At 39.4% G+C, this 20,985-nt stretch overlaps 2 protein-coding genes across 15 annotated transcripts in view; one reads left to right on the forward strand and one right to left on the reverse strand.

The window, feature by feature from the left end:
* LOC102389627 (WD repeat containing planar cell polarity effector) overlaps nucleotides 1–20,985 on the reverse strand; it is a 454,572-nt gene that overhangs the window by 57,865 nt on the left and 375,722 nt on the right. The window lies entirely within an intron of this gene.
* Nucleotides 431–949, forward strand: LOC102389311 (28S ribosomal protein S24, mitochondrial-like). Its single transcript, XM_044926045.2, has one exon. The coding sequence runs from the start codon at nucleotides 437–439 to the stop codon at nucleotides 932–934; it is 498 nt and encodes a 165-aa protein (XP_044781980.2). The 5' UTR covers nucleotides 431–436; the 3' UTR covers nucleotides 935–949.

The raw sequence follows: 20,985 nt of genomic DNA on the forward strand, positions 1-20,985 counted from the left end.
TCTTCTTACTGGTATCTCCAGTATTTGCTGAATCCTTTTCAACTATGGAAGATCAGAAGAAAATTGTGTTCATTTTTGTTCCAGGAAAATGGCTGACTCTATATATTCAGTGGACGTGGGATGTAATAAGGAAGAGGACAGATCAGCAAATTGTACTGTTAATACTATTCATAGATTTACTGCCATTTTGCATTTGTTCCCATCCACTATATGGAAACTTTTCTAGCAATAGTAATTATTCATCCTCTAAGATAAGTGTGCTCTTTTGGCCACATCTGGTCCTATTAACTTCCCCTACTTGAAACCCTCTTTCTTTGCATTTGGAGATCCATTCTTGCATTTGGAGATTCATCTTTTGTTTTCTCAATTCTTAGATTTCACCTTCTTAGTCTCCTTTTTAAGTCAAGTTTTCGCCTGCCCCGCCCCCACGTCCAAGATGGTGGCGCTCCACTGCGGTGGCGGGCTCAGGCCTCTGATGCTGTCCTGGAGCCGGGATCTGCCGTGCATCTGGCGCGCCCTGCATACCTCCGCGGTCTGCTTCAAGAACCAGGCGGCCCGAGTCCGAGTGGACAAGGGGAACAAACCAGTGACCTACGAGGAAGCGCATGCCCCTCACTACATTGCCCACCGTAAGGGCTGGCTGTCACTGCATACAGGTAACCTGGATGGGGAGGACCACGTTGCCGAGCGAACAGTGGAAGATGTTTTCCTTCGCAAATTTATGCTGGGCACCTTCCCAGGCTGCCTGGCTGAGCAGCTTATTCTGAAGCGCCAGGCTAACCAGGTGGAGATCTGTGCCCTGGTCCTGAGGCAGCTACCTGCGCACAAGTTTTACTTCCTTGTGGGCTACAGTGAGACCCTGCTGTCCCACTTTCACAAGTGTCCTGTTCGTCTGCACCTCCAAACTGTTCCCTCAAAGGTTGTGTATATCTAGGACATACATCAAGCTTTTTACATCAAGTTGTACCCTGCGAAGGACAGAAACTTGTGAAAATGGACTGAAGTAGAAATAGGGGACATACATACATCCCCTCAGATTTCTGAGACTTTGTCTTCAGAGTTGCTATTGAATAAATACTCTCCATGTTGTCTTGCTTCTTCGTCTGTCTAGAGAACTAGAATAGGGTCTTTGAGGATGCTCCAGGGTTCCCAAGAAGGCTGCCAGTTACCTGAGGTTTAGGTAATAGCTATGGTTCGGTGCATATCCTGTGCCAATCACTGTGTCAGGAACTTTACCTGAAGTTCTTTCTCTTAAAATGGAAAGATCCATTTTTGGAGATTATAAAGCAGTTATTTTTTTAAAAACCTTTTTCAATTTAAGTCTGAATTTTGTAATAAGGAGTTCACAATCTGAGCCACAGTCAGCTCTTGGTTGTGTTTTTGCTGACTGTATAGAGCTTCTCCATCAGCTGCAAAGAATATAATCAACCTGATTTTGAGGGGAAAAAAAAATAAGTTTTCTCTGCCTGTTCCATGAAGGAGCAAGCAGTAATCTACTCAGACAGGGTTACTACCTCAGTAACCCTAACTGCTCCTATGGCATTGATACATCAAAGGCACAAATCTCTAGTATCCATTTATTTCTGGAGCTCTAAACTCTTTCGTTCCAGGTATCTCAAATTTAACATGTCTAGTATGTCCATTGACATACCAATTTGGCAACCATATATGTGATTCATTGGAATTGGTAAATATGAAATTAAGGTGAGCAGCTTAGGAGGTACAGTTCCTTCTAGGTAAGAGGTAGTGATTCACATTATGATAAAATGAAAGAACTGGCATTGGCATCTGGTAGTATAATCAACCAAAAATACCAAAGGTGCTCCCAACTAGACCGCTTATAAAATACATTTAAAGTACAACATAAGACTCTTAAAAAGAAAAAAAAAAAAGGAAATTTCCAAGGATAACACATTTTCAATTAAAAAATAACCAACTAACCAAAGTTCCTTGACTGAAACTAGGATCCATAAGCAGAGATCAAAAATGGGGGAAAAGGGCAGAACCACTCTGGCCATCACCCTCAGAAGACTGACCCTTGACCAAGTCTTAAGGTAAAGGTGCTTAACTTGAGACTACTGATTAAGCCAGGGGCTAAAATGATCCCAAGTTTTAAGTGCCCTTAACATCGGCAAAGTAAAAAGAAAATTCATGTCTGGATTAAAGCACTTTTGATACAAGTCACCAGAATTGCCATAAATTAAAACAAGTATGAGCTCACACTGAAACATTACTAAATACAAAAGAAACAAGCTACTGTGACGGGAAATTAGAAAATAAACAAGAGATTTACTTCTCCCTGGATTTCAGATGATTGAATTATTAAAGTTAGAGTGTAAAACAGTTCAGCATATTTAAAGAAATAATGATGGGGCCATGAAAATAAGCTTACAACAGGATATATTAATAATAAAAGTGTTACCCAGTAGATTTTTTAAGAAATAAAAATAGAACTTTTGTTGTTTTTTTTTTTTTAAATAGAACTTTTGGAAATGAAAAACTGAAGTTAAATAATTTGGTATAAAGAGAGAATTAGTGAAATAAAAGAGGCATAAGTAAGGAATTACACAAAATGTTAAAGAGACAAGAAAAAAAAAATACAAAGGGAAGTTAGCAATACAAAGAACACGGAAGTTAGCAAAACAGAGAACATAGAAAAGTCTAACACGTCTAATCAGGTAATAAGGTAAATGCGGACAATTTTCCAGAGCTGATAAAAGAAATGAATCAATAAACACAAGAGGGACAATATATATCAATCAGGATACACTGAAAAGAATCTATAAGTATGCAAATATACAATGAAGATGCAGAACTCTAAAATAAAAAGGTCTTAAAAAGCAAGAGAAAAGACAGGTCACCTATAAAGAAGATAACCTACAAATAGACTGACACCAGACCTCTCAATGACAGCAATGGGGTGTAGAAGACAGTAGGGATGTATCTTCAAACGATAGTGAGAAAATGAGCATTTCTCTTGTATAATATAACAATGGAATTCTCAATAGGTAAAGCAAAATAAAGACACTTTAAGATATGTACAAACTGAAAGCATTCAACAGATCTTCAATAAAGGGACTTGTAGGGGACATAACTCAGGAAAAAAGGAAAATGATCCCAGAAGGAAGGTTTGAAAAGCAAGAAGGAATAGCTTAAAAAAAAAAAAAAAAAAAAAGATGTGGTTAATATACAGGTAGATAAATACACACAGACATACATGCACATACACAAATGTTTTGCTATTTTTAAGATCAGAAAACACTAATTAGATATGTCATATTAATCGGAAAAAAGTTAAAGTGCCAGGTCCTTGCTTTTTGAATTGTCGAAGATAATTGTTTGATTTTGGTAACTATCACAACGAAATTACAAATATCAACCATTAAAAGTTTGTATAAATGCTTAAACAGTAATATAGGTAGAGTGGGGTGAAGGGTGAGCAAATTGAAAAAGAAGAAAATTCAAGAAGTATTAAAGAAAAGAACACTGGATCTACACCAGTACACTGGTGAAAACAATGCGTGAGAGACACCGCGGCCAACTGCCAGTATACCCAGTTAAAGTGTGGCCGTGAGAAGCGCCAATCAAGAATGTAATCTCAGAGCTCACGCAACAGGGGAAAGGTAACATAGCAGAGCACACCCAGGGGTGAACATCTCCAGAAGTAGAATGCTGAGTGGCTTCTCTCCCAGTGGGAGTTCTCTAATCCCACCTATCTCACACCACAGATCAGAAAAGAGCTAAGAAACAGATCTGGGGACCCCTGCTCCAACAACTAAGGAGCAGACCCCACCCCTGACAGTGCAGTGATAACCAGAGAGTCTGTCTGATACATCCATTTATACATCAGTTTGGCAAACATATATATGATTAACTGAAATTGAGAAGTATAAAATTAAAGTGGACAGCTTAGGCAGTACACTTCTTTCTAGGTAAGAGGTAATGATTCACATTCTGAGAAAATGAAGGAATTGGCTTTGTTATCTGGTAGCATGATCAACCAAAAATATCAAAGAGTGCTCCCAACTAGACTGCTTATAAATACACGTTAAAATACAATACAGAGCTCTTTAAAAAAAAGTTTCCGAGAATACCACACTCTCAATTACAAAATAACTAACTAACCAAAGGTCCTTGATTGACACTAGAGTAATGCTCCCTGAGCAGAGAGCAAAAGAGGGAAAAAAGGCAGAACTAGTCTAAACCATCTCCCATAGAAGACTGAGCCTTGAACAAGTCACAAGTTAAAGGTGCTTAGCCTGAGACTTCTGATTAAGCCAGGGGCTAAAATGATTGCAGGTTTTAAGTGCCCTTAACATTGACAGAAACAATAAAAAGAAAATTCGTCTTTGTATTAAAACACTTTTGATAGAAGCCATCAGGATTGCCATAAATTAAAACAAGTAGAAGTTCACAATGAAACATCACCAAATACAAAAGAAAACAAGCTACTACAATGGAAAATTAGAAGATAAACAGCAGATTTACTTCTTCCCGGATTTCAGATAATTGAATTATTAAAGTTAGAATATAAAATAGGGGGGCGGTCCCAAGATGTCAGAGGAATAGGACGGGGAGACCACTTTCTCCCCCACAAATTCATCAAAAGAACATTTGAACGCTCAGAAAATTCCACAAAACAATTTCTGAATGCCGGCAGAGGACATCAGACACGTAGAAAAGCAGCCCATTGTCTTCGAAAGGAGGTAGGAAAAAATATAAAAGATAAAATGAGAGACAAAAGAGGTACATACAGAGCTCCGTCCTGGGAAGGGAGTGTTAAAAAAGAGAGGTTTCCAAACACCAGGAAACACTCTCACTGCTGAGTCTGCGGTGACCCTTGGAACCACAGAGGGCAACATAACGGGGAGGAAAAATAAATAATTAAAACCCACAGATTATGTGCCCAACAGTAACTCCTCCAGCGGAGAAGCAGCACAGATGCCTGTACCCGCCACTAGCAAGCGGGAGCTGAGCAGGGAGGCGCGGCTACATTGCTTAGATTAAGGACTGGGCCTGAATGCCCCGAGGGCAATCTGAGGGAACTAACTTGGGATAGCAAACCAGACTGTGGGATAGCTGCCACATGAAAAGCCCTAACCTAAGACACCGCCAGGCCTGCTGACATAACACAGGACTGACTAGAACTACGCGAAAAGCCCTAACCAAAGACACCTTCAGGCCCGCTCACAGAACACAGGACTGAGCAGAGCTAGCCAGCTGCAGGCCAGGCCATCCCCCACCCTCCGGTGACAGGCAGGTGAGGGCAGACAGAGCCAGAAGGGGGCAATCGCGGCCCCAGAGAGGCATTATCTACCAAACTGCAAGCAGGCTTCGTTGCTAACCAAGACTTCTTGGGATTCTGGACGGTCAACATCCGCCTGAGAAGGTGTGCCGGTTGTACACCCAGAAAACCTAGCAGGAGGGACGGGGGAGGCAATAAGTCACAGCGACCGTGCTCGCCAAACACCTGGTCACCTGAGCTCCTCAGACCTGGGAAGGGCACAAAACGCAGGCCCAACCGAGTCTGCGCCTCTGAGGACTACCTGAACGCCTGAACCTGAGCGGCTTAGACCCGGGAAGTGCATGCAAACCAGGGCTGGCCTCAGACAGTTCCCGGCATAGCAACCTAGAGCCTAAGCAGTGTAGACATGGAAAACACACATGCCATGAGTGCGGGCAAACCCAGTGTGGCCGAGACACTGAGAGCACATGCCAGTGTTACTTGTTTGCAGCGTCCCTCCCTCCCCACAGCACGACTGAACAAGTGAGCCTAAAAAAGTGTCCACCACTGCCCCTTTGTGCCAGGGTGGAAATTAGACACTAAAGAGACCAGCAAACAGAAGAAGCTAAAACAGAGGGACCCTCCTGGGAAGTGACAGGTGCAATAGATTAAAACCCTATAGATAGTACTGACTACATAGGAAGGGGCCACTAGCCCCTTAAGAAATATAAGCTGGATCAAGGAACTATCCGAAAATGAACTGACCCCACACTGCCCACAACAACACCAGAGAAAGTAAAAATAGTAAAAAAATATATCTAGGACTATCATTCTTTAATTTTTTTTTAATTTTAAAAATTTTTAACTCCTCTATTACTCATTTAATTTTCATTTTATAACTATTACTTTGTAAAAAAAAAAAAAAGACCCTTTTTAAAAGCAAACTTCATAAGTATATATATTATAATTTTTGTGACTTTTTTTTTTCTCTTTTTCAAAATCCAATCTCTACTCTAGATCTTTAATCTGTGCTTTTTGATATTTGTTATCAATTTTGTACCTTTAAGAAACCCAATCTTCAGTACCCATTTTTACTTGGGAGCGAGATTACTGGCTTGACTGCTCTCTCCCCCTTTGGACTCTCCTTTTTCTCCACCAGGTCGCCTCTGTCTCCTCCCTCCCCCTTCCCTACCCAACTCTGTGAATCTGTGTGTGTGTTCCGGATGGTGGAGAACGCTTAGGGAACTGATTACTGGGTGGATCTGTCTCTCTCCTTTTGACTCCCCTCTTTATCGTCCTGGTCACTTCTGTTTCCTTCCTCCCTCTTCTCTTCTCTGTATACATCCATGAACAACTCTGAGTGGTCCAGACTGTGGGGTGCACATAAGGAGAAATTACTGGCTAGCTTGCTCTCTCCTCTTTTGATTCCCTCTCTTTTCCTCCTGGTAACCTCTTATCTCCCTCCTCCCTCTTCTCTTCTCCATGTAACTCTGTGAACTTCTCTGGGTGTCCCTCACTGTGGAGAAACTTTTCATCTTTAACCTAGATGTTTTATCAATGGTGCTGTACAGATGGAGAAGTCTTGAGGCTACTGTAAAAATAAGACTGAAAGCCAGAAGCAGGAGGCTTAAGTCCAAATCCTGAGAACACCAGAGAACTCCTGACTCCAGGGAACATTAATCGACAGGAGCTCATCAAAAGCCTCCATACCTACACTGAAACCAAGCACCACCCAAGAGCCAACAAGTTCCAGAGCAAGACATACCATGCAAATTCTCCAGCAACACAGGAACATAGCCCTGAGCTTCAATATACAGGCTGCCCAAAGTCACTCCAAACCCAATGACATCTCATAACTCATTACTGGACACTTCACTGCACTCCAGAGAGAACTCCAGCCCCACCCATCAGAACACCAACACAAGCTTCCCTAGCCAGGAAACCTTGATAAGCCTCTGATACAACCCCACCCACAGCCAGGAAACTCCACAATAAAGAGAACTCCACAAACTTCAAGAATACAGAAAGGCCACCCCAAACACAGCAATATAAACAAGATGAAGAGACAGAGGAATACCCAGCAGGTAAAGGAACAGGATAAATGCCCACCAAACCAAACAAAAGAGGAAGAGATGGGGAATCTACCTGATAAAGAATTCCAAATAATGATAGTGAAAATGATCCAAAATCTTGAAAACAAAATGGAATCACAGATAAACAGCCTGGAGACAAGGATTGAGAAGATTTAAGAAAGGTTTAACAAGGACCTAGAAGAAATAAAAAAGTCAATATATAAAATGAACAATTCAATAAATTATATCAAAAACACTCGGGAGGGAACAAACAGTAGAAATACGGAGGCAGAATATAGGATTAGTGAGGTAGAAGATAGAATGGTAGAAATAAATGAATCAGAGGAAAAAAAGAAAATGAATTAAAAGAAATGAGGACAATCTCACAGACCTCTGGTACAATGTTAAACACCCCAACATTCGAATCATAGGAGTCCCAGAAGAAGACGACAAAAAGAAGGACCATGAGAAAATACTTGAGGATATAACAGTTGAAAACTTTCCTAAAATGGGGAAGGAAATTATCACCCAAGTCCAAGAAACCCAGAGAGTCCCAACAGGATAAACCCAAGGTGAAACACCCCAAGACACATATTAATCAAATTAACAAAGATCAAACACAAAGAACAAATATTAAAAGCAGCAAGGGAAAAACAACAAACAACACATGAGGGGATTCCCATAAGGATAACAGCTGATCTTTCAATAGAAACTCTTCAAGCCAGGAGGGAATGGCAAGACATACTTAAAATGATGAAAGAAAATAACCTACAGCCCAGATTACTGTACCCAGCAAGGGTACATTTAAATATGAATGAGAAATCAAAAGCTTTACAGACAAGCAAAGCTAAGTGAATTCAACACCACCAAACCAGCTCTCCAACAAATGCTAAAGGGTCTTCTCTAGACAGGAAACACAAAAAGGATGTATAAACTCAAACGCAAAACAATAAAGTAAATGGCAACAGGATCATACTTATAAATAATTACCTTAAACGTAAATGGGTTGAATGCCCCAACCAAAAGACAAAGACTGGCTGAATGGATACAAAAACAAGACCCCTATATATGTTGTCTACAAGAGACCCACGTCAAAACAGGGGACACATACAGACTGAAAGTGAAGGGCTAGAAAAAGATATTCCATGCAAATAGAGACCAAAAGAAAGCAGGAGTAGCAATACTCATATCAGATAAAATAGACTTTAAAACAAAGGCTGTGAAAAGAGACAAAGAAGGTCACTACATAATGATCAAAGGATCAATGCAAGAAGAAGATATAACAATTATAAATATATATGCACCCAACATAGGAGCACTGCAATATGTAAGACAAATGCTAAAAAGTATGAAAGGGAAAATTAACAATAACACAATAATAGTGGGAGACTTTAATACCCCACTCACACCTATGGATAGATCAATTAAACAGAAAATGAACAAGGAAACACAAACTTTAAATGATACAGTAGACCCATCCCACTCCAGTACTTTTGCCTGGAAAATCCCATGGACGGAGGAGCCTGGTAGGCTGCAGACCACGGGGTCCCTAGAGTCGGACACGACTGAGCGACTTCACTTTCACTTTCATGCATTAGAGAAGGAAATGAAGCCTGGTGGGCTGCCGTCTATGGGGTCACATAGAGTCGGACACAACAGAAGCAACTTAGCAGCAGCAGCAGTAGCAGGGTTGAAGGAAAGAAATCTTTAAAATTAGGGCAGAAATAAATGCAAAAGGAATAAAAAAGACCATAGCAAAAATCAAAAAAGCCAAAAGCTGGTTCTTTGAGAGGATAAATAAAATTGAGAAACCATTAGCCAGACTCATCAAGAAACAAAGGGAGAAAAATCGAATCAATAAAATTAGAAATGAAAATGGACATATCACAACAGACAACACAGAAATACAAAGGATCATAAGAGACTACTCTCAACAATTATATGCCAGTAAAATGGACAACGTGGAAGAAATGGACAAATTCTTAGAAAAGTACAACTTTCCAAAACTGGACCAGGAAGAAATAGAAAATCTTAACAGACCCAACACAAACACGGAAATTGAAACTGTAATCAGAAATCTTCCAGCAAACAAAAGCCCAGGTCCAGACGGCTTCACAGCTGAATTCTACCAAAAATTTAGAGAAGAGCTGACACCTATGCTACTCAAACTCTTCCAGAAAATTGCAGAGGAAGGTAAACTTCCAAACTCATTCTACGAGGCCACCATCACCCTAATACCAAAACCTGGCAAAGATGCCACAAAAAAAGAAACCTACAGGCCAATATCACTGATGAACATAGATGCAAAAATCCTTAACAAAATTCTAGCAATCGGAATCCAACAACACATTAAAAAGATCATACACCATGACCAAGTGGGTTTTATCCTAGGGATGCAAGGATTCTTCAATATCCGCAAATCAGTCAATATAATACACATTAACAAATTGAAAGATAAAAGCCATATGATTATCTCAATAGATGCAGAGAAAGCCTTTGACAAAATTAAACATCCATTTATGATAAAAACTCTCCAGAAAGCAGGAATAGAAGGAACATACGAACATACCTCAACATAATAAAAGCTATATATGACAAACCCACAGCAAACATTATCCTCAATGGTGAAAAATTGAAAGCATTTCCCCTAAAGTCAGGAACAAGAAAAGGGTGTCCACTTTCACCACTACTATTCAACATAGTTTTGGAAGTTTTGGCCACAGCAATCAGAGTAGAAAAAGAAATAAAAGGAATCTAAATTGGAAAAGAAGTAAAACTCTCACTGCAGATGACATGATCCTCTACATAGAAAACCCTAAAGACTCCACCAGAAAATTACTAGAGCTAATCAATGAATATAGTAAATTTGAAGGATATAAAATCAACACACAGAAATCCCTTGCATTCCTATACACTAATAATGAGAAAATAGAGAAATTAAGTTAACAATTCCATTCACCATTGCAACGAAAAGAACAAAATACTTAGGAATAAATCTACCTAAAGAAACAAAAGACCTATATATAGAAAACTATAAAACCCTGGTGAAAGAAATCAAAGAGGACACTAATAGATGGAGAAATATACCGTGTTCATGGCTCGGAAGAATCAATATAGTGAAAATGAGTATACTACCCAAAGCAATCTATAGATTCAATGCAATCCCTATCAAGCTACCAACGGTATTCTTCACAGAGCTAGAACAAATAATTTCACAATTTGTATGGAAATACAAAAAACCTCGAATAGCCAAAGCGATCTTGAGAAAGAAGAATGGAACTGGAGGAATCAACCTGCCTGACTTCAGGCTCTACTACAAAGCCACAGTCATCAAGACAGTATGGTGCTGGCACAAAGACAGAAATATAGATCAATGGAACAAAATAGAAGCCCAGAGATAAATCCACACACCTATTGACACCTGATCTTTGACAAAGGAGGCAAGAATATACAATGGAGAAAAGTCAATCTCTTTAACAAGTGGTGCTGGGAAAACTGGTCATCCACTTGTAAAAGAATGGAACTACAACACTTTCTAACACTGTTCACTAAAATAAACTCAAAATAGATTAAAGATCTAAACGTAAGACCAAAAACTATAAAACTCCTAGAGGAGAACATAGGCAAAACACTCTCTGACATACATCACAGCAGGATTCTCTATGACCCACCTCCCAGAATATTGGAAAGAAAAGCAAAAATAAACAAATGGGACCTAATTAACCTTAAAAGCTTCTGCACAACAGAGGAAACTATAAGCAAGGTGAAAAGACAGCCTTCAGAATGGGAGAAAATAATAGCAAATGAAGCAACTGACATAGAACTAATCTCCAAAATATACAAACAACTCCTGCAGCTCAATTCCGGAAAAATAAACGACCCAATCAAAAAATGGGCCAAAGACCTAAACAGACATTTCTCCAAAGAAGACATACAGATGGCTAACAAACACATGAAAAGATGCTCAACATCACTCATTATCAGAGAAATGCAAATCAAAACCACTATGAGGTACCATTACACGCCAGTCAGAATGGCTGCGATCCAAAAGTCTACAAGCAATAAATGCTGGAGAGGGTGTGGAGAAAAGGGAACCCTCTTACACTGTTGGTGGGAATGCAAACTAGTACAGCCACTATGGAGAACAGTGTGGAGATTCCTTAAAAAACTGGAAATAGAACTACCATACGACCCAGCAACCCTACTGCTGGGCATACCCAGCAAGGAAACCAGAATTGAAAAAGACACGTGTTCCCCAATGTTCATAACAGTACTGTTTATAATAGCCAGGACATGGAAGCACCCTAGATGTCCATCAGCAGGTGAATGGATAAGAAAGCATGCTACATATACACAATGGAGTATTACTCAGCCATTAAAAAGAATACATTTGAATCAGTTCTAATGAGGTGGATGAAACTGGAGCCTATTATACAGAGTGAAGTAAGCCAGAAAGAAAAACAATACAGTATACTAACTCATATATATGGAATTTAGAAAGATGGTAACGATAACCCTGTATGCGAGACAGCAGAAGAGACAGAGATGTATAGCACAGTCTTATGGACTCTGTGGGAGAGGGCGAGGGCGGGATGATTTGGGAGAATGGCATTTAAACATGTATAATATCATATGTGAAATGAATCGCCAGTCCAGGTTTGATGCACGATACAGGATGCTCAGGGCTGGTGCACTGGGATGACCCAGAGGGATGGTATGGGGAGGGAGGTGGGAGGGGAGTGCAGGATGGGGAACACGTGTACTCCTGTGGTGGATTCATGTTGATATATGGCAAAACCAATACAATATTGTAAATATTGTAAAGTAATTAGCCTCCAATTAAAATAAATAAGTTTATATTTTTAAAAAAATATATAAAATTAATCAGCATAAGATATTTTAAAAAAATCATAGAACAATGAAAAGAAGCATACAACAGGATATATTAATAATAAAAATTATCAGGTAGACATTTGAAGAAATAAATAGAACTTCTGGAAATGAAAAACTGAAGTTAAATATTTCAGCACAAAGAGAGAAGTAATGAAGTAAAAGAGGCATAGATAAGGAATTACATCAAATGATATACAGAGAGACAAGAGAGAAAAATATAAAGTAAGTTTAGCAATGCAGAGAACATGGAAAAATCTAGCATGTCTAATCAGGTAATTAAAGGCAGAGAATATTCCAGAGCTGATAAATGATATGAATCAATAAACACAAGAGGGACAATATATACCAAGCTGGATACATTGAAAAGAATCTATAATTATGCACATCTATAGCAGAGATGCAGAACTCCAAAAATAAAAAGATCTTCAAAAGCCAGAGAGAAGAGAGATCACTACAAATGAGATAACTTACAAACAGACTGACACCAGACCTCCCAATGGTGACTATGGGACATAGAAGACAGTAGGGCCAACAGTAAAGAAAGAGAGGCCCTTAAACAACATAATTACACAGCTGGATTTATTCAATACACAGAACTTGTTACTCATTAATTAGTAAATACACACATATTTCTCAAAATACATGGAATCCTTACAAAATTATGTTAGTAAGTAAAAAAACATGTCTCAATACATTGTAAGGAATACTATATATAAAGAATCTATTAGCAATGTGGTTTTTGATAAAAAGATAAGTGATAAATTTCATATACATTTAGGAATTAAAGTCATTAATCAAAGAAAAATTATAAATTTAAGAATACTTGGAAATAAAAACTTGAGCAAACGAGACAATTCAAGAGAAATTTGTAGCCTTAAGTCCTTATATTAGGTAAAGAAGAAAGGGTAACGATTGATGAGCTAAATATACCATTTAATAATTTAGATAAAAACAGAATAAAGGCAATAGAAAGGGGGAAAATGCAAGCAGTGTCAGATTTTATATTGCTGGGTTCCCAAATCACTACAGACAGTGACTGCAGCCATGTCCTCCCTGGAAGAAAAGCTATGACAAATCTAGACAGTGTATTTAAAAGCAGAGAAATTAAAAAACAAAACACAGACATCACTTTGCTGACAAAGCTCTGTATAGTCAAAGCTGTGGTTTTTCAGTTATTCATGTATAGATGTGAGAGTTGGACCATAAAGAAGGTAGAGCACCGAAGAATTGATGCTTACCAATTGTGGTGCTAGAGAAGATTCTTGTAGTGCTGCTGCTGCTGCTGCTAAGTTACTTCAGCCGTGTCTGACTTTGTGTGACCCCATAGACGGCAGCCCACCAGGCTCCCCCGTCCCTGGGATTCTGCAGGCAAGAACACTGGAGTGGGTTGCCATTTCCTTCTCCAATGCATGAAAGTGAAAAGTGAAAGTGAAGTCGCTCAGTCGTGTCCGACTCATAGCGACCCCATGGACTGCACCTACCAGGCTCCTCCGTCCATGGGATTTTCCAGGCAAGAGTACTGGAGTGGGGTGCCATTGCCTTCTCTGAATTATATACTAGTTTATAAGAAATCTACTGTATAGACACAGTGTGACAGTAAATGGATGGAAAACAATGCTAGAATGATTTCAACTACTAGATAAAATAGACTTCAAAACAAAAACAAGGAGGCATAACAGGAAGACATAACAGTCATAAATGGGCTTCATGGTTGTCCAGTGGTTAAGAGTAAGCCTTGCAATGCAGGGTACTGGTTTGAACCAGAATGAACACTGGTTCAGTCATTGGCCCAGGAAAATCGCACATGCTGCAGAGCCACTAAGCCTTGGCCCCACAACAACTATGCCTGTGCACCACATTTACTGAAGTCTGTGTACTCTGGAAGAGCCCATGCTCTGAAACAAGAGAAACCACCAACAATGAGAAACCCCATACACTGCAAGTATAGAGTAGCCCCCATTCACCGCAACTAGAGAAAGCTCTCGTGTAGCAATGAAGAACTAGCACAGCCAAATATAACTGGGGGGAAAAAAAAAGCTATAATATAAAAAATACTAATTGTCTCTAGGGTAAATTGCAGTTGCTTCCCACCTCTCCGGAGATTTCAAGATCAGCAGGTAGGTCTGACCCAGGCTCCTAGCAGATTATTGTTTCTGTCATGAATCCTGGAGCATGTGAGATTTTGTGTGTGCCATTTAAGAGTGATGTCGCTCTTTTGCTTGAAATATATTTTTCCATCCTTTCACTCCCAACCTATTTGTGTCTTTGAGTCTAAAGTGAGACTTCTAGATGACATATAGTTGGGTCGTGTTTTTTCCTACTCCTTAAAAAAATCTGTGTACCTTAATTGGTGGGATTAATGTATTTTCTTTTAGAGTGATTACTGATAAGGAAGTTTAGTTCTGTCATTTTACTGTATTCTACATCTATCTTTTTGTTCCATAATTCCTACAATACTGCCTTCTTTTCCATGATTGATTTTGTCTAGTGTACCATTTTGATCCTTCTCTTTCCTCTTGTATTTATTTTAGTTATTTTATTAGTGGTTACTCTAAGGATTATAATATCTTAATTTTATAACAATCTGTAAATGATACCAACTTAACTTTATAGCATACAATACTTTGCTTCTATATATAGCTCTATCCTCTCCTTTATTTTATTATTGTTGGAAAATATCTTTAAATATTGTGTGCCCATTAATGGATTTACAATTTTTGTTGTATGCATTGTTTTTAAAATCAAATGGGGGAAAAAGAAGAGTTACAAACCAACAATATAATAATACTGGTTTTTTTATTTACCTCCATAGTTATCTTTCCTTGTATTGTTTATTTTTTCCAACAGCTTTGAACTACTGTCCTTTCATTTCAGCCTGATAAGACTCTCTTCAGTATTTCTATAAGGAAGGTCAACTAGCAGTGAACTTCCTCAGTTTTTATCTGGGAATATCTTACTTTTCCTTCATTTTTAAAGGATTGTTTTGCCAGGTGTAGACTTCTTGGTTGACTCTTTTCTTTACATCTTTAAATGTTATCCTGCTACCTTCTGTCTTCCATGGTTTCTAATGAAAAGTCAGCTGTTAATCTTATTGAAGAGCTCTTCTACAATAGCAAGTGCTTTTTGCTTGCTGCTTTTAAGGTTCTCTGTCTTTATTTTTTGAAATTTTGATTTTGTGTGTTTTGATGTGAATCTCTTTGAGTTGATTCTACTTGAATTTCATCGTGTTTTTTGGATATGTAGATTTCTGCCTTTAGTCAAAATTTTCTTTCCTTCTAAGACTCCCATAATGGATACTCTTGATAGCAACCCACCTACCCCTCAGATTCTGTTCACTTTTTTCATTCTTTTTCCTCTCCGCTCCTGATTTGATAATATTAACTGTCGTATTCTCTGATTCTGTCTTTTGCCTGCCCAAATCTGCTGTTGAGTCTATCTAGTGGATTTTTCATTTTAGCTATTATACCTTTTAAGCTCCAACTTTTCTATTTGGTTTCTTTTAATTATTTCAATCTCTGTTGATATTCTCTATCTGGCAAGACATTCTTCTTCTGATCTCCTTGACATCACTGTCTATCATTTCTGTTAGTTCTCTAAGCTTATGTAAGACAGCTAACTTAAACTCTTATTCTAGTAAGCCCAATGTTTGTGCTTCCCCATGCTATTTTCCCCTGGTGCATGGGCCACACTTTCCTGCTTTTTTATATGCCTTTTAATTTTTGTTGGAAATAATATGTTTTGAATATAATACAGTGATAACTTTGGAAATACAATTATTCCAGGTTTTACTGTTGTTGCTTTTGAGGGAAGTCATCCACTTGTCTAGTGATATTCTCAAAGCCTATATTTATTGTCATATGTGATCACTGAAATGTGTTCCATTACCTCAGCAATCAGCCAAATATTTTTAACATCCTGACAGAATGATGTGATAGATTCTTTTAAAAAATTCTGAAGCAACAAAGAAGCAATCCTCTCAGTCTTTGGAGATTGGAACTGAGCTAAGGCACACTTTCACTAGTTAGCCAGCGTACCTATGTACAGTTCAGCCTCAGAAGTCCGTTCATGCTTGGGCAGAGCCCAAAACTGCTCCAGAGTTTTAACTCTGGGGTTCTCTCAGGTTTTTTATGAGCAAGCATCCAGATCTGGGCGTATGTGTTGAACCCCTGATTTCCTGGCATATGAGGTAGTCCTTTAAGGACTTTATTCCCCTTACATTTAAAATGGAAAACTAAAAAGGACCCACCATGTAGCACAGGGGACTCTGCTCAGTGTTGCACGGCAGCTTGGATGGAGAGTTTGCGGCAGACTGGATACGTGTATTTGTATGGCTAAGTCACTCTGCTATGCACCTGAAACTGTCACAACACTGTAGACTGGCTGTACTCCAATATAAAATAAAAGGTTACACTACAAAAAAGAACTTAATTCCTCCCCACATCTTACTCTTAGCTTTCTCTTTCTCAGGTCTTTCTGTCTCTCCACTGCTTTCCCCACTCTTCATCCTTTGCCTAAGAGACAGCTATGCATATTATGTCTTGAAATGCTTTTGACGTACACAAATGCTTTCGCCAAACATGTTGTTCCAGCCTGAAGGAAGTGAAATAAAACCAAGTGTCTACACTGCCCCTTCTGGAAGTGACAAGACCAAATTCATGACCAGTTTTTGAGATAAAAGTCCATTGTTGACCTCTGGCAGCTAGCTGACACCAGAAATGGTGACCACTGTCCCCATGGCCACTGTCGTACTAGGGAATGGGGGATGGCAGACAGGTAAACAAAAATGCAGCAATGTTTCCTTACCGAGTTAGCGGTCTCTGTCCTTATTAAGCATGTCCCTGATTACTGCAAGTTTAAAAAGATATGATTCTAGAGTTTTAAAAAGTTAATTTTGTCAGTTTTTGCTTGCTTAGTGTTTGCTTCATTGGAAGGGCTGATTCTTGGAGCTCTACTCTGATGTTTTCATGGTGTCTCTCCCACTTCTATTTATAGGACCCAATGTGGCATTCATGAGAATATCATTTTGAGATCTCCTACTGAAGGGAATGTAACTGACAGCCCCAGCTGTTCGATTTCGAAATCTGTTGTTGTGTTTTTGTGTTAATGCTACACTTTCCACAAGCTGGTCTGTGGCAATAAATGAGGGCACTCAGGGATACTAAGGCAGTTCTATTTCTGACTGACAACAGACTGTTTGAGTGGGCAGTATTGGCTTGAGGACTCCTGATAGATAAACCAAACCTTTCTTTGAATTGTTCTGTGGTGTGCTGGAATGGGGGTGGAGACTGTGGATGGGCAGTGGTTAGTAAGTAGACAGTAACATAGGTTGACTACTACTAAGTTTATTAATGTCCTAAGGAAGAATAATCAGAGACTGAGTGCTCTTCATAGTTAATGGCTAAGTGTGACAGCCAGAAAACCACTCTCGTAGCTTATTTGTTGTTGTTACTGTTCAGTCACTAAGTTGTGTCCAACTCTTTCTGACCCCACGGATGGCAGCATGCCAGGCTTCTCTGTACTTCACTATCTCCTGGAGTTTGTTCAAATTCACATCCATTGAGTCGGTGATGCTATGTAACCATTTCATCCTCTGCCACACTCTTCTCCTTTTGCCTTCAATCTTTTGCAGCATCAGAATCTATTCCAATGATTGACCCTTTGCATCAGGTGGGCAAAGTATTAGAGCTTAAGCTTCAGTATTAGTCCTTTCAATGAATATTCAGGGTTTATTTCCTTTAGGATTGATTGATTTGATCTCCTTGCTGTCCAAAGGATTCTCAAGTCTTCTTCAGCACCACAATTGGAAATCATAAATTCTTTGGTGGTCAGCCTTCTTTATGGTCCAACTCTCACATCCATACATGACTACTGGAAAAACCACTGCTTTGACTATACAGACCTTTGTCAGCAAAGGGATATCTCTGCTTTTTAATATGCTGTCTAGGTTTGTCATAGCTTTTCCTCCAAGGAGTAAGCGTCAAGAGGGTCTTTAGTTTCCCTTCACTTTCTGCCATTAGAGAGGTTTCATCTGCATATCTGAGGTGGTTATTTTTCCCAGCAATCTTGATTCCAGCTTGTGATTCATCCAGCCCAGCATTTCACATGATGTAGTCTGCATATAAATTAAATGAACAGGGTGAAAATACACAGCTTTCTGAAACTGCCTTCCCAATTCTGAACCAGTCTGTTGTTCCATGTAAGGTTCTAACCGTTGCTTTTTGACTGCATACAGGTTTCTCAGGAGACAGGTAAGGTGGTCTAGTATTCCCATCTCTTCAAGAAATTTCCACAATTTGTTGTGTTCCACATAGTCAAAGGCTTTAGTGTAGTCAACGGAGCTGAAGTAGATGTTTTTTCTGAAATTCTCTTGCTTTCTCCATGCTCCAACGAATGTTGGCAATTTGAACTCTCGTTCCTCTGCCTTTTCTAAACCTAGCTTGTACATCTGGAAGTTCTTGGTTCATATACTGCTGAAGCCTAGCTTGAAGGATATTGAGCATAACCTTATTAGCATGTGAAATAAGTGCAACTGTACAATAGTTTGAACATTCTTTGGCATTTCCCTTCCTTGGGACTGGAATGAAACCTGATCTTTTCCTGTTCTGTGGCCACTGCTGACTTTTCCAAATTTGCTGACATACTGCGTGCAGCATTTTAACAGCATCATCTTTTAGGATTTGAAATAGCTTAGGTGAAATTCCATCACTTCCAGTAGCTTTGTTTGCAATAATGCTTCCTAAGGCACACTTGACTTTACATTCCAAGATGTCTGGCTCTAGTCTGGCTCTAGGTGAGTGACCACACCACTATGGTTATTTGGGTCAGTAAGACTTTTTCTCTCTATAGTTCTTCTGTGTATTTTGTGCCATCCCTTCTTAATCACTTCTGCTGCTGGTAGGTCCTTGCCATTTCTGTCCTTTATCATGCCCCTTATTGCATGAAATGTTCCCTTTATATCTACAGTTTTCTTGAGGAGATATCTAGTCCTTCCCATTCTGTTGTGTTCCTCTGCTTACTTGCATTGCTCATTTAAGATAGCCTTCTTATTTCTCCTTGCTAGTGTGTGTAACTCTGCATTCAGATGGGTATATCTTTCCCTTTCTCTCTTTTTCTTCTCTTCTTTCCTCAACTATTCAGAAAGCCTAGTCAGACAACCACTTTGCCTTCTTGCATTTCTTTTCCTTTGGGATGGTTTTGATCACCACCTCCTATACAATGTTATGAACCCCCATCCAAAGTTCTTCAGAAACTCTGTCCACCAGAAAATCCCTTGAATCTATTCATCACCTCCACTGTATAAAGTGATTTGATTTAGATCATTCCTGAATGCTCCAGTGATTTCCCATACTTTCTTCAACTTAAGTCTGAATTTTGTAATAAGGAGTTAATGATCTGAGCCAGAGTCAGCAGGTCTTGTTTTTGCTGACTGTATAGAGCTTCTCCATCTTGGCTGCAAAGAATATAATCTCTCTGATTTCAGTATTGACCATTTGGTGATGTCTATGTGTAGAGTCGTCTTGTGATGTTGGAAAAGGATGTTTGCTATAACTGGTGTGTTCTATTGACAGAACTCTGTTAGCCTTTGCCTTGCTACATTTTGTACTCTAAGTCCTGTTTCTCCAGGTATGTCTCGACTTCCAACTTTTGTATTCCAATCCCCTATGATGAAAAGGACATCTTTTGTTGTTGTTCTAGAAGGTCTTCTAGGTCTTCAGGGAAACAATCAACTTTGGCTTCTTCAGCATCAGTGGCTGGTGCATAGACTTGGAATACTGTGATATTGAATGGTTTGCCTTGAAAATGAACCAAGATCACTCTATCACTTTGAATGTTGCATCCAAGTACTGTATTTTGACTTTTTTTTTTTTTTTTTTTTTTTTTACTATGAGGGCTACTCCATTTCTTCTAAGCGGTTCTTGCCCACAGTAGGTATTAATACTCATCTGAATTAAGGTCTCCCATTTCTGTCCATTTTAGTTCAGATCAGATCAGATCAGTCGCTCAGTCGTGTCCGACTCTTTGTGACCCCATGAATCGCAGCACACCAGGCCTCCCTGTCCATCACCAACTCCTGGAGTTCACCCAAACTCATGTCCATCGAGTCAGTGATGCCATCCAGCCATCTCATCCTCTGTCGTCCCCTTCTCCTCCTGCCCCTAATCCCTCCCATCATCAGAGTCTTTTCCAATGAGTCAACTCTTCGCATGAGGTGGCCAAAGTACTGGAGTTTCAGCTTTAGCATCATTCCTTCCAAAGAACACCCAGGGCTGATCTCCTTCAGAATGGACTGGTTGGATCTCCTTGCAGTCCAAGGGACTCTCAAGAGTCTTCTCCAACACCACAGTTCAAAAGCACCAATTCTTCAGCGCTCAGCCTTCTTCACAGTCCAACTCTCACATCCATACATGACCACAGGAAAAACAATAGCCTTGACTAGACGAACCTTTGTGGGCAAAGTAATGTCTCTGCTTTTGAATATGCTATCTAGGTTGGTCATAACTTTCCTTCCAAGGAGTAAGCGTCTTTTAATTTCATGGCTGCAGTCACCATCTGCACTGATTTTGGAGCCCCCAAAAATAAAGTCTGACACTGTTTCCCCATCTATTTCCCATGAAGCGGTGGGACCAGATGCCATGACCTTCGTTTTCTGAATGTTGAGCTTTAAGCCAACTTTTTCACTCTCCACTTTTACTTTCATCAAGAGGCTTTTGAGTTCCTCTTCACTTTCTGCCATAAGGGTGGTGTAATCTGCATATCTGAGGTTATTGATATTTCTCCCGGCAATCTTGATTCCAG

Source organism: Bubalus bubalis, chromosome 12 (genome assembly GCF_019923935.1).
Source record: "Bubalus bubalis isolate 160015118507 breed Murrah chromosome 12, NDDB_SH_1, whole genome shotgun sequence".
Lineage (NCBI taxonomy): Eukaryota > Metazoa > Chordata > Mammalia > Artiodactyla > Bovidae > Bubalus > Bubalus bubalis.

What these genes read in the sequence shown, in the direction of transcription:
- LOC102389311 (XM_044926045.2), top strand. Translation starts at nt 437, where the DNA reads ATGGTGGCGCTCCACTGCGGTGGCGGGCTCAGGCCTCTGATGCTGTCC.